Source organism: Astatotilapia calliptera, chromosome 7 (genome assembly GCF_900246225.1).
Source record: "Astatotilapia calliptera chromosome 7, fAstCal1.2, whole genome shotgun sequence".
Classification (NCBI taxonomy): domain Eukaryota; kingdom Metazoa; phylum Chordata; class Actinopteri; order Cichliformes; family Cichlidae; genus Astatotilapia; species Astatotilapia calliptera.
Genome location: NC_039308.1, coordinates 1881339 through 1908332, shown reverse-complemented (window position 1 = coordinate 1908332; position 26994 = coordinate 1881339). Strand labels below are relative to the sequence as shown.

Here is a 26994-nt window from a genome sequence, read left to right as displayed (position 1 = left end):
ATCCCAGCATGCTCTTCTGTCACTCCATCCCTCTGCATGTTGTCCTGCACTACATCATCGAACCTCTGAGGTCTTCCTTCTTTTCCTTCCTCCTTCGTTACTTTGGATGCTTGACCCCATCCAAATGGGAATCCCCTCCCATCACACACAGCACCACTTCATATGCTTCTCTGCTACTCCTGACTTCCTCATGCAGTAAAAAAAAAATAGATAAATAAAAATATATTCTTTTAAATTGTTAAATAAATGGTAAAGTTTTTTGTTTTCAGGGTTAACTTCCTGTTTGATACTTGCCACACCCATTTATGACATGCCACACCAAGATATCACAGCTAAGGTTTATTTAGAAAAAATAAACAAACATAAAAAGTAAACAACGTTTAGATCGAACTCTTTATTTCCACTTTTGGCAGTATATAAACCCTGCCCATTTTCACTTTTGGCTGAATGGGACCGTTTTCAAAAAGCTCCGGTCACGCGTAAACACGATGTATTGGGGTTTCCGAGGCGGCCATGAAGGCAGCAAACGGATCAAGCTGGAGGAGCGTAAAAAGTGAACGCGAGCAGGAGCCGCGAGGACAACAAGTTAGCGCGGATAATGGGACCATTGTGCTCCAGCAAGGCAGACCGCAGGCGTGTTTACTGAGCCGTCACATGCCGCCGGCCAACTTTTAGCTCGGATTCAGTCGTCGTTTCGTTCGGCGGGTCAGTTAAAAACAGAGTTCTGCTTTCAGTCGGATGTCAGTGAGTGAGACAGGTCACTTTTAAAGACAGGCAGGCAGACAGGTCGGCTGCACGGCTTCCGCTGGGGGACATTTTCGGCTCTGTTCACTTCAATGTCCACAGTAAACTGCGCGGAGGAGCTGGACTTCAGACTCATCTTTGAGGACGACGGCAGGCAAACGGCAGGTACGTGTCATTTTCTCGACGTTAGTTAGCAATTTGTCGGCGGCGTCAAGCTAGAGCTAAAGGGGGCGCCACCGGAGGTGACCGGCTTTGGCCTTCAAAATAAAACACGGCACGAAACTGGACAGACTTTTGAAGCTGCCGCAAAACTTGTGTCAGATGTTCATTTTTATTTTGTGGTGACTATTTCTAGATTTTTTTCCCGCTGGGTTCCCCATAAGGTTTAAATCAGTATAATCAAGCCATTACATTACATATTTTAATAAATGTTCCACCAGTAGCAAGTAGACATTGGACTATCTGAGATGTTCTTTTACATTTCCTTAAAATGTTAGCCAAATATATACAGTTCCTTCTCCTATAAAGTACTCTACTCATTTGAAATAGTCTCAAAACATATTCATTGTTTAAAATGTTAAAATGCTAAAATAGAAATATGAGCATGACTGGCACAGTTTTATCTCCATGAACTGTATTTTATGGTGTAATAATAAACAGCTTTGTAATAATCTACTAAATTTACTGTGTAAACTGTAGCCGTTTGTCTAAATGACAGATTTAATGACCTGTAGCTGTTTGTCTAATGACAAGGATTACAGTTCCCGTATTTCAAGCAGCTACGACAGTGATTAATGATTATTTTAGTCGGTAATCAGTTTATAATCCGAAAACAGTCCAGAAACACGTCACCATAGTCGAATACTTTGCGCGAATTTACTTTGAAAATCCCGACCGGATGTTGTGATTTTGTGTTTTGGTCGACGTGACACATCAGCTGTCTGCTGATAAATGTGGATCAGGAGGTGAATAGAGGGCCAAACCAGCTTCTTCACTTCCTGCCTGACTTATTGATAGACTTACCGATTAATCAGCAGATCAATGATGTCTGAACTGAAAACCATTAACAGATATTTTAACATTTACGTCATCTGACCTTTACTGCAAAAGCTCTTAATGTTGGCTTTTTTTTAACATCTTATCTTCATTTTATTTTTCAATAAATCAATTTATGGAAAATAAGATTCAGAAAATAGGAGAAAAAAATCACAGAAACTTCACTTTACCCCAGACTTCAGCGTAAAAGTCAGAAATATCAACTTTGTTCAAACTTGATTTGAAAAAAAAAAAAAAAAGGTAATCAGTTGACTCATCAAATAGCCAATGGGCAAACATTTATAACACATCGAAGTAAGAGGAAGTTGCAGTTTTGAATTAATGTCCACGAATAGCAACGTATGTGGCGTGTTTGTGGCTTTAAGTCTTGTGTGTGTAACCCGAAATCTATCGGGTGGTTTCCTGCTCGTTAAAAATTTACTCCCCACCAATCATGTTGGAAGGAAAATCACCAGATCGTCATTTTAAAAACCAAAATACAAAGGGAGGGTTTAATTCACTCATGCATAAAATACATTTGTTTATCAAACGGTCAGAAATAACAGGAAGATGCTTTTCACTATGATAACAAAGACGTCGCCCAAAAACTCTGATTTAAATGGAAAAACCCCCTGACTAAGAAGTCTTTTTGCAACGTTCCGGAAATTGAGAATTAGTCGTATTTTTAGTTTCTCGTGGCTGATATACTCATAACAGCATGCTGTTTAAATGCTTGGTTACTGAGGGGCAACCAATCAGAAAGGGGACTGGAATACACTTCTGTATGGCATCTGTCATAGAAATAGATGATGCCAGATATTGCAGCGCCTTTAGGCGACTGCTGTTGTGATTTGGCGCTGTATAAATAAAATTGAATTTAATTGGATAAAATGTGAAAGAATACAACAGACGGAGCGTAGACTCTAGCTGTCTAATATGTCTAACACTTGAAGAAAGTACGCTTTGTTTGGTTTTCTCCAACTTCATTTATTAAGAGTCTGTAGCTATAGCTCCACAAACGCATTGCCTGTGACAGCCCTGATATAAAATAAAAAATTATAACCGACTTCCTTTCATAGAATAACATAAAAAGATTGTATTGAAGTTCTACTGATGCACAGCTGCTGTAGTAGAGTCCAGGAATAAAAGCATGAAGCTGGAACGAAGCAGAAGAGGTCACTTTAAATTGTCATATTTTTCAAACATTTATGCATTTGATGCACCATAGACGAGATATTTTCAGGCCTCATACTCATACCTGTGCAGAAAAGCCTGCGTGACGTGCTGTCGGTACTTCTGAGTTTTATCATCAGCTAAAAGCACCTAACTGGCATGTTTCTGCATTGCAACAAGCTCCAAACCTGCCTTTGTCTCCTTGTCAGTTTCACACTGTCAGCAGGTCAAGTTAGGAGTGATGTTTGTTTTCAGAGGGCTGGGTCTTCAGCTGGCTCAGCTTCTGCCTTCATGCTATAACTTTGATTATCTGCTTGCTGATGTGCTGACGCCGTTTCCTGATCTGAGTGTTTTCTGTGTTTGATGTTTAACCTGCTGGAGGTCCCACCCTCTCGCTTTTCTTTATCAATAGTTCAAGCTTTCTGAAGGTCTAAATTGGCTCTTCAGACACTTTACTAGGAGCCTGTTTCAAAAATACCTGTGTCTTTAGTTAAATCTATGAAAAGTGTCAAAAGAAGAATCCATTCTTAATTAAGGGAAGCAGGAGGAAAGGCTGAGGTATGAAACGTATACAAGAATTGGACTGAAATGGGTCTGATGGAGCGATGGATCCAGATCCAGTATAGATGGAGGAGGTCAGGAGAGAGGTCCAACAGTGAGGCTCCAGCCTGTGAGACACGGTGGAGGCTCGGTCATGGTTTCAGCCAGTGCTGTCGGAGATCTTTGTTAAAACTGATGAAAGTCAGATTTGATCCACTGTACAGTAACATCTGTAACATCTGCGTCTCATTTGGATGTTAGGTTTGTTCTTAGTTGACATCACCTGTGCTAAATCCAAAGTGTTTCCACATAATGGCCGATTCTGCTTTTAGAAACAAGCTGCTTTCCTTCTGCTGTGCCAGACGTTTGCTCTTTGTTTGTGTGTCTGTCGTTCAATGTAGTGTCGTTTCTGTTGGCGGAGTGTTTTCCGTATCATAACTGAAGTTAATGATAATATATTAATTAGGGCTGCCACAAACGATTGTTTTGATAGTCGACTAGTCACCGATTATTTTTGCGATTAGTCGACTAGTCAGATCATCATCCATTGGACGTACAGCGTACAGCTTATTGCACCAGCAGCATCTGCTCTTATATAACTATCATTAGCTTACAGCTTTAAGTGTTTCAGGTGCTAACTAAAAATAAAGACAAGATGATAGTTTATTAAATTTTAATGAAATTTGCAGATTGTTTCGGTGAAGTTTAATAAACTCCTTGCTATCTAAAATATAACAGGACACTGGAGTAAATTCTCCAGCATCTCACACTTCTGATAATCAGCTGTCTGCTTGACTTTATTCAGCTGTGTAAAAACTATAACTTTAATCTCAGACAAACCGATTTACTCAGGAACAAATAAAATACTGAAAAAAGCCAAACAATTACATTTTAAGTTATCTAAGTGACTCATATATCATGTTTAACCTGAGTAGTGAAAGACGGCGGTGGGTTTGAAGCCGGGAGTCCGGTGTTCTCACGGCTCTAGTGAGCCTAGCTCCCGGCTAGCTATCGAGCTAGTGGGTAACAGACGTCTCCGAAAACGTCGGAGCGCTTTTGAAAATATGCGGTGTCTTGATAAACTGAGCAGATATTTGAGGTTTACACAGCTACATTCAAGCCTGAAAATATGTTAAACGTTTATTTTGTGACTCAGAAAGAATAATAAGAGTAACATTAAAACTAACTAGCTGCCACCATTGTTGGAAACTGAGCTGGGCTGCGCTATGAATTCTGGGACACAGCTTCTTCTTCGGGGTTTAACGGTAGCTGACATCCTTGTACATGCAGTGCTGCCATCTTCTGTTTCAGTCCGTTATTACACTCTTAAATCCTGCTACTTATTCCTGCGGCTTTTGTGATCTTACAAAGCTTCAAACGACACGTCGACTATTAAATCAGTCGTCGACGATTCTGATAGTCGACGTAATCGTGACTAGTCGACTAATCGTGGCAGCCCTAATATTAATAACATATTATTGATTAACCTCGTCTTGTGGACGGAGGTTCTCAGATGTTTGGTCTGTTTTTGGCGTCTTCTTCCTGCTGTTCGATGGCGTTTGCGGTGGACCCTCAGCAGGAGCTTTGGGAGAACACGGGGATCGTTTTTAGCTGAAAGAATTTGGACCATTTTTCACTCTGTGGTTTCTCAGAGTTTGTTTGAAGGAGTATTTTGAGCCAGTAATGACTAATGAAGACAAAGCTGTGGTTTGCTCCTGACAAATTTTGTCCTACTATTATATGTAATAACACTTTATTATTTCCCACCAGTCGGTTCTTACTTTGACAGTTTTATATCAGACTGCTGACACAGTAAACTAAAGTAAATCCTTGGACTTGGTGGAATAATCAGTTGTGATTTTGAGCAGATGTGATGTTATTGGCAGCTCATAGGTCATGAAATTAAAGTCTTGTTTGTAGATGGACAGAAAAACAGCGAGCAGCTATTTTTATACTCTTTCATTGGTTCTTTAGTCAAACAGACACTGAAGGAATCGTCTGCACCTCTGAAAAGTTTTCACTGGTTTCTCTTTAATTCTTGACGCTTCTTTCAGCTGTTCTGAATGTCCTGCAGGCTGACTTTGAAAGACTGGCAGATAAGCAGCTTCAGCAGCTCTGATGGATGAATGGATGCATAGACTGTGAGGTGATTAGATGTGCAGATAGATTACGGACAGGTCAGCAGATGGCTACTGCAGATGTGTTCGTTGTCTGCATGCGCTTCAGGCAGCGTGCTGCCGTGCATCACTGCTGGCAGGTTTTACTTCCTGGTTTGCTTGTTTTTTTTGTTTTTTTTTGTTTGTTTTAACCGCTCTGTGACACCCAGCTGCTGGCGGGTATCACCTCCTCCCCCTCTGTCTGCACTCAAACGGGGTAACTGTTGCATCAGATCTCATTTATTTCTACTCAGCGAGTGGAGCTACTGAAGCAGATCACAGTTGGAGCTTTTATGCCTTTTTTGCATACACACTGCAAGGTGTGTGTGTGTGTGTGGGGTGGGTGGGTGAAGGGGGGTATTAATAGTAGTGTTGTAGTATGGCGTGTGTGCAGCTGTGTGAATGCATTTACTCAACTGTTGGAGATAATCTGTCACCATAATTACCTCGGTGCAAGTAGAGTCGGACCGAGACAGCGTTACTGAAAATAGCTGAATAATGCATCACGAATACGCGTCGTCACAGACACTATACAGCAAATGGTAAACAATCAGCAGGCAGACAGGAAGTGGTTCTCCTCTGGAGGTTGTTTGGCTGGTTTGGGATTTCATAAAACTTTTTTAAACCACATTCAGTATCAGTTCCCTTATCGGATCTCATTTTTGGGCATCTAAAAAAGTATAAATAACCACAAATCAGAGCATCAGTGTGTCAGGACCTCTGTGGTCACACAAGATGCTCATTTCCATCTCTCACAGACCTTTGTGGTTTATTGCCAACTTTAATTTGATCAAAAAAATGAAAATATCCCGGATTATACTACAGGGTGGGCCATTTATATGGATACAGCGTAATAACATGGGAATGGTTGGTGATATTAAAGTCCTGTTTGTGGCACATTAGTATAAGTGAGGGGGCAAACTCCTCAAGGTGGGTGGTGACCATGGTGGGTAGAGATGGGCCGATCCGATATTACGTATCGGTATCGGTCCGATACTGACCTAAATTACTGGATCGGAGAGAAATAAAAAATGTAATCCGATCCATTAAATAGCAAAAAAGCACCTCACAAAACTTGCGACACGGCGTAACTCGGCTCATTACCGTAGCACGTCGGAGCAGTGTGCTCACGTGATAGAGCGGCTGTGTGTATTTGTAGCCTCGCTACCAATCCAACATTTCATCTCCGAGGAAGTTTTCCCAGAGAGAAGTAAAGCAAGTGTGTAAGTTCATCTCTGAATGTTTGTAAAGCTTAACAACAGATATATGGAGCGACTGCCTCTTCTTGCTGCTACTTCAATCATGAAACTGATCAATGATCAGCTGATCGGCTTTTCTCTCTTCTTTGTTTTTGGCCCACTTTGCACCAGAAAGAGGAAACCAGCGGCTGAACAGCAGCAGCACGTTTAAGCTTGATCAGCTGTTGTTAGAATTTATTTAATATTACTTTCTACTCCAGGATCTTTTTCTACGTAGCTGACGGCTGTAACTGTGCAGGGCCGGATCTAGCAAAGTTTAGCCAGGGGGGCCGATAGGGCATGAACAGGGAAAAGGGGGCACAAAGACATACTTTTCTTTCTTATTGTCATTTAAACTGTCGAGCTTTTAATAAATAATTATCTGAATCTTACACCCAAAGTTTTAATCTGATGTAAAATGTATAGAAGTCAATTACTGTATATAGTAACTGTTAAGTCTAATATACCCTAGTAAACTATAGTACTTTTTCCTTTGGGAACCATCTGTGCAGTCTGCAGTTCTGTTGAAGAAAGATGTTGAATCTATTTAATTATTCTTGAAAAATAATTGATTTCTGTGCATTAAATTAAAGTTGATTACATCGATTAAGCATCATGAGGTGGGGGGTGGTTCCCTATTATTATTATTTATTTATTTTTGCTGGGAGTTGGAACCCTATTAGTTAGGTTGCTTAATATTTACGCTAAGTACTCTTTAAAATACCAGAATAGGGAGGATGGAGCAGGTTTAAGTTTATTAGATTGATCAGTTTTGCTGAACTATGAAATATTTTGTTGTATTTTTTACATACAGGTATAACAGAATAGCTTTAGTGTTGTTGTTTATTTAAACTTGAGTATGAACTTATACCAAATGCAGCAAGATATTAAAAAAACACTATATCAGATTCATATCTGTATCGGCCGATATACCAATTTATGATATCGGTATCGGACATAAAAAAGTGGTATCGCGCCATCTCTAATGGTGGCCATTTAGAAGTCGGCCATCTTGGATACAACTTTTGTTTTTCAATAGGAAGAGGGCCATGTGACACATCAAACTTATTGGTAATGTCACAAGAAAAACAATGGTGTGCTTGGTTTCAACGTAACTTTATTCTTTCTTTATTTACAAGTTTCTGACCACTTATAAAATGTGTTCAATGTGCTGCCCATTGTGTTGGATTGTCAATGCAACCCTCTTCTCCCACTCTTCACACACTGATAGCAACACCGCAGGAGAAATGCCAGCACAGGCATCCAGTATCCGTAGTTTCAGGTGCTGCACATCTCGTATCTTCACATCATAGACAATTGCCTTCAGATGACCCCAAAGATAAAAGTCTAAGGGGGTGAGATCGGGAGACCTTGGGGGCCATTCAACTGGCCCACGACGACCAATCCACTTTCCAGGAAACTGATCATCTAGGAATGCTCGGACCTGCACCCATAATGTGGTGGTGCACCATCTTGCTGGAAAAACTCAGGGAACGTGCCAGCTTCAGTGCATAAAGAGGGAAACACATCATCATGTAGCAATTTCAAATATCCAGCAGCCTTGAGGTTTCCATTGATGAAGAATGGACCCACTATCGTTGTGCCCCATATACCTCACCAAACCATCACTTTTGTTGTTCCAACAGTCTTGGAGGGATCCATCCAATGTGGGTTAGTGTCAGACCAATAGCGGTGGTTTTGTTTGTTAACGTCACCATTCACATAAAAGTTTGCCTCATCACTTAAATGATTTGCAAAGAGCAGTGGTTCCCAAACTGTCAGGGAACTGCAGCGGGGCTAAAAGTACTACATTAAAAAGAAAAACTTGAAAATTTCTGCTTTGAATTAAATATAAAATTGCTGTTAAATGATTGCATTAAAAAAAGTAGCAGAACCAATGAAACAAATCAACGAGAGTTTTAAAAAATGACGTTATTCATCACTTTTGTACCTTTTTTTTAACCTGAAATCATGACGCATCTCATCGTTGGTGAGAGAACTGAAATGAAGTCGAAGCTTCAATCAAGCAAATGAACAGAAGATCAAAATGAATCGACAGAGGAGGAGGAAATGCGTCACGGCGGGCTGATGTGGTGATCACAGTTGTGATAATTGGGCTGAAGCAATGTTTTATCACATTCTGTTTTGTTGTAGTGATCTTTACACACGTTGGTTTCTTTTTGCCTTTTTTGGAGGTTTTTATGTCGAATGATGTAATGACAGGAAGTCAGCCTGCATCAAACATGTAAAATACTCAAAGATGTTGAAATTGTGAAACTGTGCAAGAGCAAAATTGAAGCTTAATCATGTTGCTGTTACATCTGTAGCCAAATGACATGACAGTCATTTTTACATTAAATGATAACATATCGACGAGTGTTTTTCAGCCTCAAAGCAGCACTCCGGGGATGTGACTGCACACATAATATCTAAACTCTGAGTAATCTATACGTGCCAAACACTCATTTCCCAGTACGGCCCTCAGAGAAGATATCTAAGTCTTTGCTCTATGAAGGTCACATTCTTGGGATGTGAGGATGGTCTTGTTTTTGAAATCCTGTTAAACTCTGCAGGAAACCCTGTGGACTTCATTTCCTCACCGCTTTCCTGCAGGTTCTCTCCCAGCGACTGATGAATATTACCTGTCAGGTGCAGTCGTCTGCTGCAGGACAGCTACACCATAAAAAGAAAACCACACATTTGCAATGCAAATGATCTCCTGCCTGATTTACATGTTGTTTTCTTTACTCCGCTTCGCAGGTCCAGATCTCGATGTGAGGACGTTTCCCTCCTCCGCGCAGGCTCTGGTCGAGCAGCCCTTCATCCAGGAGCTGCAGAGTTCCCCCTCATGTTTCACCTCAGACCCACATGTTGGATACCAACTTCAGGGGCCCCAGTACGGTGCCCAGGTGAACCCCAGAGCCTTTGACTGCCCCAGCATTCAGATTACCTCCATAGCACCAAACAACCATTTGGAGCCCGACAGTAGCCAGGATGTTTTGGCAGTGGGCGGGGCAGAGGGGGGTTACAGCGATGCATCCTGGTCCAGAGACCAGCTGTACCTCTCTCTGGAGCCCCGCTACCGGGATCCGGCTCTGTGCCCGAGCCCGTGCAGCAGCCTCTCCTCCAGGAGCTGGATCTCCGACCTCTCCTCTTGTGAGTCTTTCTCGCATACCTACGATGATGTGGAGGGGGAGCTACCTGATGCCGCCCGCCTCGCTATGGGTTCCCCCCTCGGCTCGCCTTTTGGTTCTCCGGGCTGTGGGGGCGGAGCCTTTGGGGTAGAGTTGTGGCAGCAGAAGTACCAGCATCCTTTGGCCTTCAACCCGGCGCTCTCGCCCCATCAGTCACCTCGCCAGTCGCCCCGCCAGTCACCGTGCCACTCTCCTCGCACCAGCGTGACAGACGAGAGTTGGCTCAACCGCCGGCCCACTTCCAGGTAGATATCGCCATGGAGACCAGATGTCTTAATTTGGTTCATTTCAACCATTTCAAGATAAAATCACAACAGGACCCTTAAGTAATCGATACTTTAAAATTAAAAAAATAAACATATTATTATATATTAATAAATAATGAACTCCTAATAATTAACTGAATAGTCAGAGTTGTGATTAAAGGTGTGAATTTTGGGAAGCGCTTGTTTAGCGAGTCAGGGGACGGCTCCGGAGCCGCATGCGGCTCTTTAGTCCTTATAGTGCGGCTCCGCCTGGTTTGGGAAAATAATTTAAAGTATTTAGCTGAAGTGTATTATATTTAAATTAGTTCTTTTTTAACTTGTAGTTCTACATTGGAAGATTATTGTGATATTGACATATAAATATAAAATTATATTTTATTATTTTTTCATCGCTCAAAATAAGCGTCACACTTGTGGAAGCCGGTGTAGCCGCCGAAACGCCTGCATTTATCGAGACTTTCAGCCCCAGGTAGGCCAATTATGGATCTTTGGATCCACATTTTGTCAGCAGCTCCACCGTGAACTGTGTTAAAGACAAACACGCTCACGCCTCACAGACGACAGCTTACAGTCCTGTAAAGATGAAAGTGACTTCGTACAGCCCCGATCTGCAGACGCTGTGCGCAGAGGTTCAGGAGCAGAAGTTCCGTTGTAAACATATCACGGCAGACCCCACGATGTTTGCATGAACACGCTTTTCACACACAGTTGCTGACGATGTTAAGGCGGCGAGGCGTGATTGCGGGTGCTGCTCAGGTGCGTCCTCCTCCCCTGCAGCGGCGCTGCAGACCACGCCCCGCCACACAAATTAACCAGGTAAAATACATATTTAGAATTTTGTAAATATTTATTTTTCATTTCTTTAGCAGCAAAGTGCTTTTTTTTTTTTTTTTTTAAGTTATTTTTAAAAGTCAGGTCAAGGCTCCAAAAGCCCAAAGGCGATACAACAGTTTTCGTTTCTGGATCATTTTAGTTCAGCTTTGCTTTTGTTATATTTCTTTAAGAGTTCAAAATGTGTTAATTACATAAATAAAATGTAATTTTCTCTGTAGCACTTCATGGATTTCATAAGCAGCACACCTTAGTTGTTCACACAAAGGTAAAAAACAATATATACAGTGTTATCTTCATTTTAGATGTCAACAAGTATTTGCGGCTCTGTTTTCTTTTGCGTGGAAACCGGCTCCAAATGTCTGTTTGGGTCTTAAAGGTTGTGACCCCTGGCCTAAACACATTCAGATGTGCATGTCTGAGTCGTTGATCCCGCTCTGCTTTCTCAGGCCGTCATCCAGGCCAACCTCCCCCTGTGGTAAGAGACGCCACTCCAGCGCCGACCCTCATGCCCGCTCTCCGTCCCCTCACCACTCACCCAGCCCCACACCAGGCGCCTCCCCACGGGGCAGCGTGACAGATGAAACCTGGGTGGGAAGCCCTGCCGGCGCCCTCGGACCCCTCCTCATGTGCGGATTCCCTGAGCTGGACGTTCCCTCCAAGACTAGGAGGACGTCGGGGAGTCAGTTGGTCCTCCTGGCAGGTCAAGTAGACTCCAGTCTGGAGTCCTTCCAGGATCCTCCCGCAGAAGAGGGGCGGGAACAAGAGGGCCTGGCCGAGCTCTTCCTTCAGGTGCCCTCCCACTTTACCTGGAACAAACCCAAACCCGGAAACGCCCCTCTGTTCAGGTGGGCCTTACAGCATTCAGCAAATAGATTTGGGTGTAGTTCGGTTACTAGCTGATGATCACATCTGTTTTCTCTGCCTTCAGGACCTCATCGCCCCCTCCTTTGGACTGGCCTCTGCCCAGCCAGTATGACCAGTGCGAGCTGAAGGTGGAGGTCCAGCCCAAGTCCTACCACAGGGCGCATTACGAGACGGAGGGCAGCCGCGGATCCATCAAGGCAGCTGCTGGACATCCTATCGTTAAGGTGCGTCCTCACTATCACTTTCATATTAACCTTTTTTGTCACCGAGTTTGTTTAATCTAAGCTTGTTCTCGATTTACTTTAAGGTGAGTTACCTTGGCACTGACTTAATATGTGAGATTCAAGGGTATTATAGAAATAAACTGAAATGATATTGGAGTCTTTAAACTAATAAACAATAGAATAAGGACGCTCGGGGCACTGGTGCAAAAGTTTACTGAGGCAAACTACAGTGAGAACAGCCACTAAGGCTATTACCAGCTGAAATGAAAGTAAGAGCTTTCAGTGTTGGTGTGATAGAAGAGGGTGCATGTGATGGGTCAACATTAAAATAAAAACTGGATGCACTTTCACTGTTCTCACCACAGCCATGTTGTTAGTCAGACAATGCCATTAAAATGCTCCAAAAGGCTTCAACAGCACAAACATATCCCGCCTAACAGACAGCTAGCAGCTACAGCGGTCTGGGGTCGTTTTCTCTCTGTTTTGACCTCCCGTCCACACTGAGACGCCGTTTTCAGTCAAGGAAAACGCAGCGTTTTGAAAACGCTCTCCAAAGCGGATACATTTGAATTCAGTTTTTGCGTCGCAGTGTGGACAGCGAACCCAGAGCCTTTTTGAAAACGATGACACATTGTAGTCATGTGATGCAGTCATGTGACCAATTAAACTAAGATAGCGGGGGTATTATACAGCAGTTGTTTTGTTTGACAGCCCTGTTAAGGATTAATATCAGGCTGTACATGCTTCAGAGAGCTTTTCTTCAAATTCTTTATTTCTCACTCACTTTTACAACTTTGTACTGTTGTGTTACTCGCAGCAACAACTCCACCTCATTGTGAGTCCATTTAAAAAACTCTGTGCTTTTCCTCGACATTTTGCCGCGACGTTTCAAAGAGCCGGAAATTAAATAAGCTGCAGACTGAAATGAGGCAGGCCAAATCTTCTTGCGTTTTGCGCTTGCACAGTACTGAAACGTAAGCGTTTTCGGCCGTTTCAATGTGGACGCACAACTCTGGGAAAACGACGGAAAACGCTTGTGTGGACGCGGAGCGTTTTCAGACGAAAACGCAGTTTTCAAATCTATCCGGGCCAGTGTGGACGTTGCCTGTGTCACCATCCACCTGTCAGAGGCCACGCCCCTAATAATGCAAATTTTAAGGCTTCACACAGTTTAAACAGGTGAGTCGTTATGAAGGGTGAAATTATCTTTAAAGACCAAAACACCTTTTCCCCCTGTTTCATGCTATAAACGTGTTTAATACTGCTGTAACAATTTAACATGGGAGTCTATGGGGACGTCTGAGGCCTCTAGTGGCCATTAGAGGAACTGCAGCTTTGACTTCGTTTTTTGTTTAGGCTGTGGTAAGTTTAGGTTTCTGAAAATGAAATCAGTTCAGGTAGATGAAAACAAGCTTCTGTGCCTGCTCGTTCAGTTTTTGGTACTCTTCAAACAGTTAAGTGTGAGTCTGTGGCATAAATAATAATTTTAATAAAAAGCTGAAAGCACCGAGCCTGTGGTGACCCACGGGAGATGGAATCACAGGTCGACTGAGGTTGCGTGCTTTGCCGATGTGTCGAGTGAGCGGCCCCGCGGAGCCTGTGGATCAGACAACAGAGGCGGCCTGAGACAAGTAAAGCCTCCATCAAGGCCTCGCATGTAACGGACACCAGCAGGGCTATTCTGGGTGGCACATTCTCAGGCCGCCGCCAAGGCTAGAAAAGCTTCCTGCTGCAAGACGTGCTAAAACTCGCAGCGTTTACTGTCGAGAAAAGGGACAACAGGTCACACAGGAAGCAGATAATCACACTCAGGGCTGCTGTTTAATTTGTGAAATCTACAAAGGACGACAGAGCTAGGGCTGTTCTTCAAATTCTCTTTGTCTATTTTTCCTCTCATCTTTCTTTAGAGGAATGAGGGTAGAAACTGAATGGTACAGTGACCCCTATCTTTATGATAAAGCAAATACTTAACAAGACAATATTAAAAGTTAAAAGTCTTTATAAAAGGATAAGGCAGCTCACTATGCAGATGATTTCTTAACTGCAGGTCTGTAAATGTCACGATCAGTCGGGCCGTTTTCATTTTTTCATTTCCTCGTCCTCCAAGAGATCCCAGCATTTCCCAGGATCCCTTTCCCGGTTTTTAAACCTGTTCCAGTTTAAATGCTGAATCATATGCAATCAATCATCATCAGAACTTTTCATGGCGAGACCTTTTATTGGGAAAGGATCTGCATTTCGACCTGTAATTACAGTAGGTCTAATAAACGAGTCGTATTCTCAGTTACATGTTAGAGTCAAAACAAGAGAAAGGACCGCACTACTGTGGGCTACACCCAGGTGCCCCACCACATCCACCTGTTTTTGTTTCATTTATTTATGTTTAACTGTCAAGACAGTTGTTTTTATTTACAAGTTTATTTGAAGCAGTCGCTAATTTGGTGACTTTTGTTATAAGTCTGTAGCGCTCGTCCTGTTAAAACAGTTTCTAGTGTTTGCTTTCATTTATGGTTATGACACAGGCTTTTTGTTTGGACTTTTTATATAACAATTGGAGGTATAAATGTAAGCCAGGCTCGCCTGTCCAAAGGTCAAAAACACACATAACACCTCAATCAATCAATCAATCAAGCAAGGCTTTATTCGCCTCGTGCAGGTTGCCCTGCAGTGCCCTCTAATACTCGCTAAGAAGGAAATTTGCAAGAGATTAAAATAGTAACTGTTAGATTTCTCTTTCAGTTCTCCTTCTTTTCCTTCTGCTAATGTGACCACAGTCGTTTTCTCTCCGTCTCAAACATGCTTCATGTGTTCACTCCAGCTTTATTTGTGGCCGGGAGCTTTTCAGTTCAGATATCACTTTTGCTTTGCGATAACCTTTTTAATATCAACACCCTTCCTGAGGACGTGTGACACCAATGATCAAGGCCACTTACAGCTGAACATGCACATAATGCTGCCTCCTCCGTGTTCGGAGGATATTGTCATCAGGCCTCTCCTCCTCTGTAAGTTATTCCTGGTTTCATCTGTCCAGATGTTTTTGTGTTGTTGTTTTTCTACCTTTCAAGACAAATATCACAAATTGCTTTGCAACAAAATGCTAAAAAACAAATGCTTTGTCTCCTTTAGCTCTCAGCCTTGACGCACAGGCCCTGATCACATGACCTTAGGTCACGATGTAAATGGCCTGTATTTATATAGCGCTTTACTCGTCCCTAAGGACCCCAAAGTGCTTTACATATCCAGTCACACACACATGCACACACTGGTGATGGCAGCTACATTGTAGCCACAGCCACCCTGGGGCGCACTGACAGAGGCGAGGCTGCCGGACACTGGCGCCACCGGGCCCTCTGACCACCACCAGTAGGCAACGGGTGAAGCGTCTTGCCCAAGGACACAACGACCGAGACTGTCCAAGCCGGGGCTCGAACCGGCAACCTTCCAATTACAAGGCGAACTCCCAACTCTTGAGCCACGGTCGCCCCAGTACGTTGGTAGTTAACTACTCTCTGATGTAGAACAAATCAATCAAATCTTCCAGAAAATGTGGCAAGAGGACCAAGAGTTCCCATTACCCTTGGACACAAACAGACTTCTTTGTTTTTTCAATCGAGAAAACTCTCAGCGATCTAAGTTTTAGTAGAATCTAAGCAAGATCTGTAACATCCTGGGGCTTTACAGGATGTCATCAGCATAGAAGTGACGAGAACCTCGAGAGGAGAACCTCTCCAAAGCAGAGCCTGATACACCCACCCAGTATCTCCACCTGTCGAGCATAATGTGATGGTCACCAGTGTCACAGGTAGAGCTCAGGTCCAACATTAGCAGGAGTAACTGGAAGCTCTCGAAACTTTACAAAACCAGAAAGAGGTTTTTGAACAAAGATGCAGGCAGATGTTTCCAGTTCAGTAAAGAAATGGATACAAATCTTTCCAAAATAACAGCCGAGCTGGAGAAAGAACAGCTGGCAGGCAGGAAGATGCTGAAGGAGAAAAAACATTTCTCCCATTACAGGAAATTTCCAAATAATGTCCTGGGATTAGTTCCTCTCTGAAACCAGTTAACCAGCCTAGTGATGGCCTCCCTCACTTCATCTCTTTGGACCTCATGCTGAGAGTGAACGGCTAACACATGGAATCACCTCCAAGTCTTTTATCTGCTTAAGTTCTCCTGGATATTATTTGGATAATATTTAGGAAGTAGGCTTCACCAGACCATGAAACTTACTTCTGAGCCTCTGAAAATGGGCCTCTGTATAAAAGCGACGGTACTTCCTAAACAGCTGATGCAGGACTTTTGTTTGGTGGTAAAAATGCATCATTGTCCAAAAACCATCAAACCATTTCTTTAAATAAAGGTCTGACCACTTGCGTCTATCCCTCAGGTGGCCTTCATGCTAAACTACACATCTGTGTTTTTCCCCATGGAAAAATTCCCTGCACTGATCCAGCCAGCACGAAATGAATCATTGTAAAACTGTACTGTGAGATATCACATGTCGGCTTCACATCCAACAGTTTAAAGTAATTTGGAGTCCAGAGCGTGACGTTTCAGGTTGCAGTGGTGTCAAGGTGTTCGTCAGGATGAGCAGCTGCTTATCAGCTCGTCTTTCTTCCTTTCCTGTAGTTGCACGGATGCAGCGAGCAGCGGGTCGGTCTGGTGCTGTTCATCGGCACCGCGGACGACCGATACATTCGTCCTCACCCCTTCTACCAGGTCCACCGAGTGACGGGGAAGACAGTCACCACCATGTGTCAGGAGAAAATTATGGATTCCATCAAAGTGCTGGAGATCCCTCTGCTTCCAGAGAACGACATGTCTGCCAGGTAACGATCACGAACCCTATAAGCCATGCACCGTCACTCAGGTGCTCCTCATATTGTTTCAGCACAGAGAAGAGCTTCGAATGTCCTTCAAGGAGCCTGAAGAAAGACGATCAAATCAAATATTGACTTTTAAACTTGCTGCTTCTCCATGTATATTTCTGATTTTTTCCTAACAACGTGTAAAGAACGGGCGGGTGTTGTTACGTTCCCCTGAGGGGTCTAGGCGGTTAGGGGGAAGTAACAAAAAGTGTCCGGGTCAGAAAAAGGAGTCAAGGAGGCAAAAGGGTTAAATTAAAGAGTTTTATTAAAGTAGCTCAGCTAAAAGAGACGGATAAGCCGCTATCACCATTTAAGGAAACAAACTTTCCACCTACCAGACACCATAGCAACGGTTAGGCATCGCCTGTGGAAGCTGCCAACCCCATCTCAATGGGGTTTTTTTGAGCCTCACATGTGGAGCAGGCAGTCAGAAGACCTTACTGGAACAGTTTTCAGGTGTTTCTTCAGGACAGGGGTACAGGCAAGTTTGTTAGCAAGGGGTGCAGGTCTGAGTGGTGGTTCTACACACGATCTGTCCCCCTGCAAGTCATTTTGAGGACCCGAGAAATGGTCAACCAGCGGCAGCTTAGGGTTAGTTGACCTCTTACACTGACTACATGACACTACTAAGCAATTATGGTGTCTCAATACTTTTGCACAGCATATCAAACCATTTACATACAGCTGCTAATTATACTTAATGCTCAGCTACCCACACCCTGAGTCTTTATCACGTTCCCAATGATATCGATCTTCACACCAGCCTCGCTGCCAGAAAACCTTTCATGTTACTGTTTTTTCTTCATCTGAGCAACAAAACACGGTAACAATTTCCCCAAAAATGATCGAAATGATCCCAAAACTGGAGAGAGCAATTTTACTTTGAACACAAAGACGGAAACACTCAGGACGTTTGTTCTGAAGGTGTTTCGTGACTGAGGCATCTACGAGGTTTCGAGCCCTCCTTTTAGAGGAGGGGAAATTACAAAGATCAGCTGTTTGTGACAGGAAATAACATCGATAAGAACTCAGCATGGTTTTAAAAACATACAAATACACGGCCGCTGTCTCTTTAGGCTTAACGAAGGTCAGGAAGCCAGATTAGAAAGCGCAGCAAAAAATAAAGAGCTGTGGTACAGAGTCTAGACACTGTAGAGGAGGCAGGAAGCATGTAAATAATGTCACCGTAATCTCAAACATTTAAAGAAGGAAGCATGTACATAAGTCGATAACGTTAGTCTGCTGCTTGTTTGCAGGCAGCGTGAGTGAGCTTTAAGTGGTCATGGCCACAGGATGGCTTTGCTGTGAGCTCAATTATTCAGTAACTAGTAGTAGTACTAGCCATATATGGTGGTGTTGGGTTAGAGCTGTGAATAAGGACCTTGTGTTCACAAAACGGTTTGTACAGATCCTTGAGGCCTTTTGTTCTCGCGTCAGCAACTTTCAGCCACACTGTGGTTTTCAGGCACGTCAGGCTCATTTAACAAAACTCTAATAAGCGGAGGTGTTTGTAGTCAGATGGGTCGCTCCTCTGTGGATCTTGTTTCACCAGTTTCTCGCTCCCACACTTCAGCTTCATACCTTGCACAGTCTTCTCTGCAGCTGGCAGGAATGTGGACCTGAACCACAGTGCACACTGCGCGAGCTCTGGTCCACGTGTGGACAGGTAGTTAGCAGTTGAGACGATGCGTTCTGATAAACGGTGCCTTTTTTCTCGTAGCATCGACTGCGCCGGCATCCTGAAGCTGCGTAACGCTGACATCGAGCTGAAGAAAGGAGAGACGGACATCGGGCGGAAGAACACGAGGGTGCGGGTGGTGTTCAGGGTCGCCATCCCTCAGCCGGACGGCCAGATTCTGTGGCTGCAGACGGCGTCGATTCCCGTGGAGTGCTGTGAGTCTCGTAAACAGGAAGCTTGTGTTCCTTTAAAGCACGATCGTAGAAGAAGACGCAGAGGCAAAAATATACTGCATGTTTGTTAATGCTCGAGTTACCTTCTCCGTTCTGTTTCCTCTGCAGCACAGAGATCTGTAATAAAGTCCTAAAATAAACCTGTTGCTTTTCAGCCCAGCGCTCAGGTCAGGAGCTCCCTCAGGTGGACAGCTTCAGTCCAGCCAGCGGCTCCGTGGAGGGAGGACAGGAGCTGCTCATCAGCGGACCCAACATTTCCGCTCAGTCCAGGGTTGTTTTCATGGAGAGAGGGCCCGGTAAGATCGCCTTATTAATTTACTGCAACTTTAATAAGGTTACATAAACTTCTGTGAGCCTGATGATTTGTCTGAAGGTCTAACTCGTGTGTTTTGTCCCCTCAGATGGAAGATCGCTGTGGGAAACCGATGCCAGAGTCGTGCCTGAAAAATGCAGCGGAGTAAGTACGAGGAGTGATGGTGATGCAGCACACAGACGGAGAAAGAGTGAACGATTTAAGAATCCAAAACTTTTTGTTCTCCCTCGAGAATGAGCTCCAACTCGAGCAGCTGTTGCAGTAAATCACTGCAAACGCTCATTGAGGCAGCGTCGGCATCTTTGAGACACGGGAAAACCAAAAAGTTTACATTTATTTCTTTTTTTCCTCAAACAGAAACTGAACTCTTCATGTTTCAGTTCAGTTACCATCCTGACTTCCAGCGATGATAAAAAACAAAGTGACTGGGTTCTCACAACAAAGTTCTTGTTCTGACTTGTGCTGTAAATCAAGCGCACCCTCCGATATACAGCTGTACGCTTTGACCCCGCTCTGAAGGCTCAAGTTCACTCTGAGTTTGTTCAGCTGGATCTGAGATCGGGACGGATGAGCAACGTTTCGACAGGAAGGATCAGTAATGTTTGCAGATGTCTGAGCGTCTCTCGCTCAGTCAGCTTTAGGCAGAGCTCAGCTCAAATGTTTGTTGGCTCCAATCAATCAGTCCAATTTTATTTGTCAAAAGTCCTTGACATAGAGCAGGAGGTATTTACTAATTGGGAAGTTGGTGGTTTGATCCCGTCTGCACGGTGAGATGCTAACCCCAAGTTGCTCTCCGATGCGTCCACTGGAGTGACTGTTAGAAGCACAGAAGAACATGAGTGTATGAGTCAGTGAACGATATGGGCTCAAATTGTGGTCATAAATATTTTGTACTTGTAAATCAGGATTTGTAAGTGTAAAAAGAATTTGTGTGTGTGTGAAACAGATTTGTGTGTGGACTCAGCCAAAAAATACGTGAGAAACTCTGCACTCAAGTTTCAAGTTACAAGTACGAATTTTGACCCCATTTTTCTTCCTTTCATCTGATTGGCCAATGTCATGTCAATCACAAATTTAACTATCCAATCAGAGAACAGATGGGTTTGGCTATTGGAGGGGTGCTTTATGGAGCTTCAGGTCTTTGAAGGGAATAAATGGCCTTTTACATGCCAGTGCCAGTGTTGTGGAAATGACAGTCTTCTCCAGTGGGGATACTTACAAAGCTTTCTTCGTTATGAATTAGCATACATGTTTTTATTGAACATTTGAAGAACTAGCAAAAAAAAACAAAAACTCTTCAAAAAAAACAGGTAGAGCTGCTGCAAAAACCCACAGAGCTCAGCAGCCAGCAACAAATTCTGGATCCTTGGCTTTTAGTTAGCAGTTAGCATTAGCAGCACATCCTGCGTCTGATGTGAAAGGACTTTTATGCTGCGCACTGTGACTCACAGCCATGGTCCCGGGTCAGCCCTGACTTTGTGTTAAACTAATCCTAAAGTAATAATGGTATTTCTAACCACTGATATAGCACAACTTTATCCTTTCAACAGCTTCTGAACGTTAGGGGACCTAGCTGCTATCGGATATTTATACAGTTTGAAGCTGGAGGATCTCTATATAAATATCCGAAGAAGAAGAACCAAGAACACGACTGTAACGCGCTACGCTGCAACGGACCGAGATCTTCAAGAACACATGTTCAGGCGTGTTTCAAGTTTCCAGTGAACGTGTGAATGAGTCAGAGGCGGCTCTTTGGCATCAACTCGACGGACGTGTGTGAACACGCATCGTTAATTAACCATTAGCCAGAACAATCAAGATGGGTCTTCCAGCATGGCGGTGACCCAAAACTAAGGCAACAGAGAGCAGCTGAAGACGGGTCCTGGAGTGGCCTGGCCAGCCTCCAGACCTCCACAGAAAATCTGTGGAGGGAGGTGAAGTGGCAGCCAAGAGAGCTTCAGAGTTTCTGTAAAGAGCAGCAGACCAACATCTGAGACGAGTACAAACCTGGTGACCAACTACAAGAAACATCTGTTTGTGGCACTAATGACTGAATTAGATTTGACCTCTGCTGCTTAATAAGGACAAAAGTCTTTCTAAGTTAAATATGTGATAAATGGTGTTGCAAGCATAATTAAAATCAGTGAAAGCAGTCAGGCGTCTGCAACCTCCCGAGGTTTTACAGCGAGGTGTGTCACTGTGGAGATGCCGTCTTTCTTCTACACTCAGACTGATGCTTACTGAAAACAGCTCGACCTCAGGATGAAGAAACTTTTGCCCGGAGTACTTTTGCTTCATAGCAGTACGGTACTGCGATCTTAGTTTTATTGCAGGATCCTGCTCAGTTGTGTTGGTGCGTTGATCTTCGTCAGTGCATGCAGCGACGTGCTTTTGTTGCTTCTCGGTGTCCGAGTGTGATTTCAGCTGTAATGTTTCTTTGTTTGCCTCCTGATGTCCGGCTGCACAGTGAGCGGAGGGAAAATATTTGGGTCTAATATTTGTAGTCTCCCCTCGGGCCCTGAAGTGTCGAGCTCACAGAATTTTGCTCAGGTTTTTTTTCTGAGCATTTGAACGTCTCTTAAGATGGGGACCAAGATTCCCTTTATAGGAAGTGGAAAGAGGAAGTTACAAGCTGAAACCTCCAGCGTTACCACGATAAATTTCAGACATTCATATAAATACTGTTTCCCCTTTTTCGTAGTGCCATGAAGCCTTCTTGCCGAAGCTCCTCCTCCTTCCTTTTAAGTGCGTTTTGCTGACGCGCTCAGAGCCTCCGTGTGGCTGCAGATCAGAGTGCAGCGCATGTGTTAAACCACATCATTTAGGTCCAAACGCCCAAAATACAAAATGCATTAGTATGTAAAGCAGAAAAGCAACAAATGCTCATGTTTTATAAACGTGTGTGTGTGTTCCAGTCCAGCATCGTGGTGGAGGTTCCTGTGTACAATAAGAAGGCGACGTCGCCGGTCCAGGTCCAGTTCTACGTCACTAACGGGAAGAGAAGGAAAAGTGTGACGCAGAGCTTCACCTACCTGCCTGGAATCAGACACCACGGTCCTCCCGCTGTCGCCACAGTCAAGCAGGAACGCTGGGAGCCAGATCGCATCTCCCAGAATCCACCTGGCTTCAGCTTGACGGCCTCGCGCAACGGCACGCTCAGTCCTGACGTGGCGTACTATGGTTCCTGTGACCTCCTGGTGCAGTGTGGTCCCCAAAGCAACCCCCATCTCCACCATCCTCACTCCTCTGCTCCTCTTCAGACCCCTTTAATGTATCCTCAGACGTCCTCGGTCCCGCTCCAAGTCTCCTTGCCTTCGCAGACCACCTTGATTCCCCTTCAGACCTCCGTCATGGCTCCTCAGATCACCACGATTCCTCCTCCAGCCTCTTCTGTCCCACTTCAGACCTTCTCCGTCCCTCCACACTCCTCCCCTGGTGGATCTCAGAGGGACCTGTCTCTGAGTCCCAGGAGTACCTTTGTGACACCCGCCAACCCCCAGAAGGACTCTGTGCTGGCCGGGCCGGGGGAGGCGCTCATCATCAAGCAGGAGCCGGAGGAGCAGCCGCCTCTGGGATCTTTAGGCCTCCAGGAGATCACGCTGGATGATGGTAGGAAGCTGGATGTTGACCCAGATTTACTCTTGATAAAAACAAAAAAGCTTCTTCCTGTTTTTTTCACAATAATATACATTTATATTTATCAACATAATATACAGATGTGAGGTCAAAGTAATTTTAATCATTTTAAATTATGGAAGTGACAGCTGTGCGATAGGACCAAAATCTCATATCCCGATATAAGACATTTATCGTCCTGACAACGATATAAATCACAAAAAGGTAACATTGTATGTAAATTCTGTGAATCTTGGGCAGCTCGACTTGCGTGAAGTGTTTCCAGCTGCGCGTCCTTTACCTGGAGTCCAGTGTTTTAACCGATGCATGAAACGATACCTCCAAAGGTTGATTCTGTTCATCTGGACGCAGCGTTTTGTGGGAGAAATGTTTCGTCATCATCAGGTGACGTCTTCAGTCTCAGCTGACTGCAGGTTTCAATCTTATAACCAGTACGTTTGCATAATGACTGAAACCAGCCCACTGAAGGAACAATGGGCTGGGAGGTCAGGTCCTTCATCTTAATTATGCAAATTCTCATGAACATTGATCAACAACCACTGATGTCCATGAGTCCCATTCACAGAGAGGTGGGCAATGGCTGCAATCACAGCATTGTAAGATGGTGACAGATGTACCCTTAGGCCCCTCCTCGATTCAGAGACGGTCTTTCCCTTTTCACGTAAATGGCCTCCTTGACTCCGCCCTCAAACCAGCGTTCCTCCCTGTCCAGGATGTTACATCCTCATCATTGAAAGAGTGTCCACTGGCCTGTAGGTGTGAATAGACTGCAGAGTCCAGGCCTGACGAGTTATTCGTGACACAGTCATCTCAGGCACAGAAGCTCCACCTACTTGCTATTTTTTAAGGGGCAGCCAATTTGCTTAAAGGAGGAGGAGCTAAAACTGCTTGTTTCTGATTGAACTGAGGGGCTGCACAAAGACTCATTATGAGATAAAGAAGGACTATTGTGAACTCTGAATGATGCAAAGCTGCCGTGGTGGAGTCAAAGTATCAAAGCATGAGCAGCGTTCGTCTTTTTACCTCGTAAACCTGCTTGTTTCAGTCTGTTCTTCTCATGTCAGTGACACCATGTGTGCACTCTGTCGCTCTGTGATGTTGGCTGTGTGCGTGCGTATTGCGTTTGATCTGGGTTAATAATAGCTGTATTTGCTGCTCTGAATGGTGCAGGTGGAGGTTAAATTTGTTGGCACAGGCAGCAGCTGTCCTCGGGTCGTCTGATCTTCACGCTGTCTTCCTCCATAGCCTTTCAGCTCGAATTTAAAACCCCGAAAATCAGAACCCCCCCCCCCAGAGGAACGGCAGCCTGCTCACAAACTGAAGCACCTACAGGAGCTTCTCTGGCATCCCATTCTCTTTGTGGAGGGCACCACAGGGAGTTTGTGGCTTTTGAATTATGTGACTCCTGAGAGATTGATCTGGTTTGGAGATGTGATTTATTTCAGATATTTAAATCAGTCTGTCAGTGCAGAGAGTAGAAGTGCGACATAATAAAGTTTAATGTTCAGGATGTTCAAAAACATTGTTATGCTCACCGCATCAGCACACCGGTAAGAAAACTATGACTGGTTATACAATATCTGTGTGCGTGCGGTGGCTGATAGAAGTGTATTTACACGATTCTGAAACACATTAAAAATGAAAATCTGGATAATGAATGTTCTCCGTGCCTGCATGATGGACACTTTTGGTACTTTTTTATACTAAATTAGAATTTAACACCTGACCTGACCTTTCATTAAAAGATTGATAAAGTGATGTTGCCATGGACACAGCCTGGGAACCTGCTTTTACTGTCTGCATTCATGCTGGAAATCCAGCTTAAGGTTTCTGTCGTCCTTGAGGTCCTAGCAGCAGGAGCGGCACAATGGTGCAGTGGTTAGCACCATCACAGGAGGTTCAAAGGTTAGAACCTGCCTTTGTGTGGAGCGAGCGTTTCCCCGTGGCTATATCGGCTTCCTCTGTTTTGGTTAATCGGTGACTCTAAAGTGTGTGTGTGTGTGTGTGTGTGTGTGTGTGTGTGCGCGCGCGCCTCAGGTTTCACTGCAGAGCTATGAATAGACCGAGCTGTTTGCTGCTCTGCAGATGAACTCAGTTTATCTTTTGCTGCTCATAACGAGCGCACTGCAGTGTGACCGCCACACCTGCTCAGCACATTTCAGTCCTGCTGCTTCATGATGTGGGAACAGTTTAGTATTTAATGGACGGGTTAGAAAAGCAGAGCAGAGGAGTTAAAGAAAGCCAGTTTGTTTAATTTGTTGCTGTTGGAGTGAATCAGGGAGCTGAATGTGATGGATTCGTTTAAAGCACTTTGTCCTGCTGTGCCCCCGTGTGGCCGTGCTCGGTACTGTAACAGAGTCCTTAAGCAGGTTCCTAACTGGGAAGGTGAAGTGTTAGAGTCTGCAGCCACAATCAGAACTAAACCTAAGGAAAGGTGCTTAAGTGCTTCCTTTATTAACTCCTTCTTAGCGCTCATGGAGACTGGAGCATCCTTCATGAAAGGAAAGCACCATCGGTGCAGGTCATGCTTGAAGCACTGATTGTGACTGCAGAGCCTTCAAATCAAACTGACCTCTGTCCAGTAAACTGTGTCATGCTATTTTAATTTTACCCTCAAAGAGCCCAAAAATCAAAATATGGCTGGTGAATTTCAGCTTCTCTGCCAACACAGCAGCAGAGAAGCTGAAATTCCATCCATCCATTCGCTTCCGCTTATCCTTTTCAGGGTCGCGGGGGCGCTGGAGCCTATCCCAGCTGTCATAGGGCAAGAGGCGGGGTACACTTTGAGGGTAGCTTTGCATGAGTCACACCTCAGAGTAATCCCTCCTTCTTATGCTGAGCCCCACTGCAACCCCTGAGGTTAAGCATCGTTCAAAACTAGCCATCCTAGCTCCTCCCCCTTCCAAGAAAGTTTCCCTCTGATTGGCTGGGGCTGCCCCTCCCAAACAGCACGACCACGCTGCAGTCTCACTCCTTCAAAGACAGGGATCGGGTTCAGTTTGCAGTTGAATGGGATCGAGTTGGCGATTACATGCAGTCTGATAACAAAGCAGTTAACTGCTTAATCTGCAAAAGGTCTGCAGAGTCCAGCCTCAGGTCTGAATCCAACTCGTCTGCAAATGGTGACGCAGTTGCTGCATGAGACCAACAAACCGACACAGGTGCTCAGCAACGTTTGTTTTATTGGAATAAACAGACCACAACGTTTCTGTTTTGTTTGCAGTGAACGAGATCATCGACAGGGACATCGGTGGCCTGGTTGGCGGCGACCAACCCGACCGGTACGACTGGGAGCCAAAATCCGGCGCCGGCACCTTACCGTTCTGCGGAGGCCCTCAGTAGCACCAGCGCTCTCAGGAACGTCGTTTTTCTTCTGCTGTTTGCACAAAGTGCTCCAAACTGATCTTCAAGTGCCTGAAAACGTCAGATGACCGTTTCCTCGTCTGTCTCAGGAATTTTAGAGAGAAACCGACTCGTACCTCACAGACAAACCAAAGATTTAACTTTTCATGAGCGAATTGGAGGAAGATTAAAGGGCTGAAATTTAACTTTGTTATAATAATTCTAACAATCGGTAACGTCAGACGTAAAATAAGAAAATTCTGTTATTTATTGGCCAGTAAATTACAAATAATCTATTTTTGATACTCTGGATCTGATCCTCAAACCTGAAATCCTTCAGCTGATTTACATTTTTATAGCTTTGTTTTACACTCGTTTACATTTCCTTCGCCCGGTTTAACGTTGACGCTTCTCGACCGAACTGTTGTGGTGTGACACGGCGTTTTAGAAACATGTTTAAGGTTGAAGTAAAAAGAAAAACAAACTTGTTGTGTGTCCGAGTCTTTTCTTTCAGAGGATTTCAGAGCCCGACGACCAACACGTGCGCTGAAACAGCAACGTTTCATTACAGGGAGGTCAGAGGTCACGGTTGGTAATATTCCTCTCTACAGGAACAACCAGAAGCTGCTTGGAGTTAAAGCATGACTCGCGCATGACGA

At 44.3% G+C, this 26994-nt stretch overlaps 1 protein-coding gene across 1 annotated transcript; it reads left to right on the top strand.

The window, feature by feature from the left end:
- The first annotated feature begins 264 nt into the window (after nt 1-264).
- On the top strand, nt 265-26822 carry LOC113025051 (nuclear factor of activated T-cells, cytoplasmic 3-like). Its single transcript, XM_026172426.1, has 10 exons — nt 265-909; nt 9647-10325; nt 11627-12025; nt 12109-12268; nt 16895-17094; nt 18854-19026; nt 19200-19340; nt 19446-19501; nt 22273-22966; nt 26217-26822. Exons 1-10 carry the CDS (start codon nt 837-839, stop codon nt 26333-26335), a joined length of 2694 nt encoding a protein of 897 aa, XP_026028211.1. The 5' UTR covers nt 265-836; the 3' UTR covers nt 26336-26822.
- Nucleotides 26823-26994: the final 172 nt, after the last annotated feature.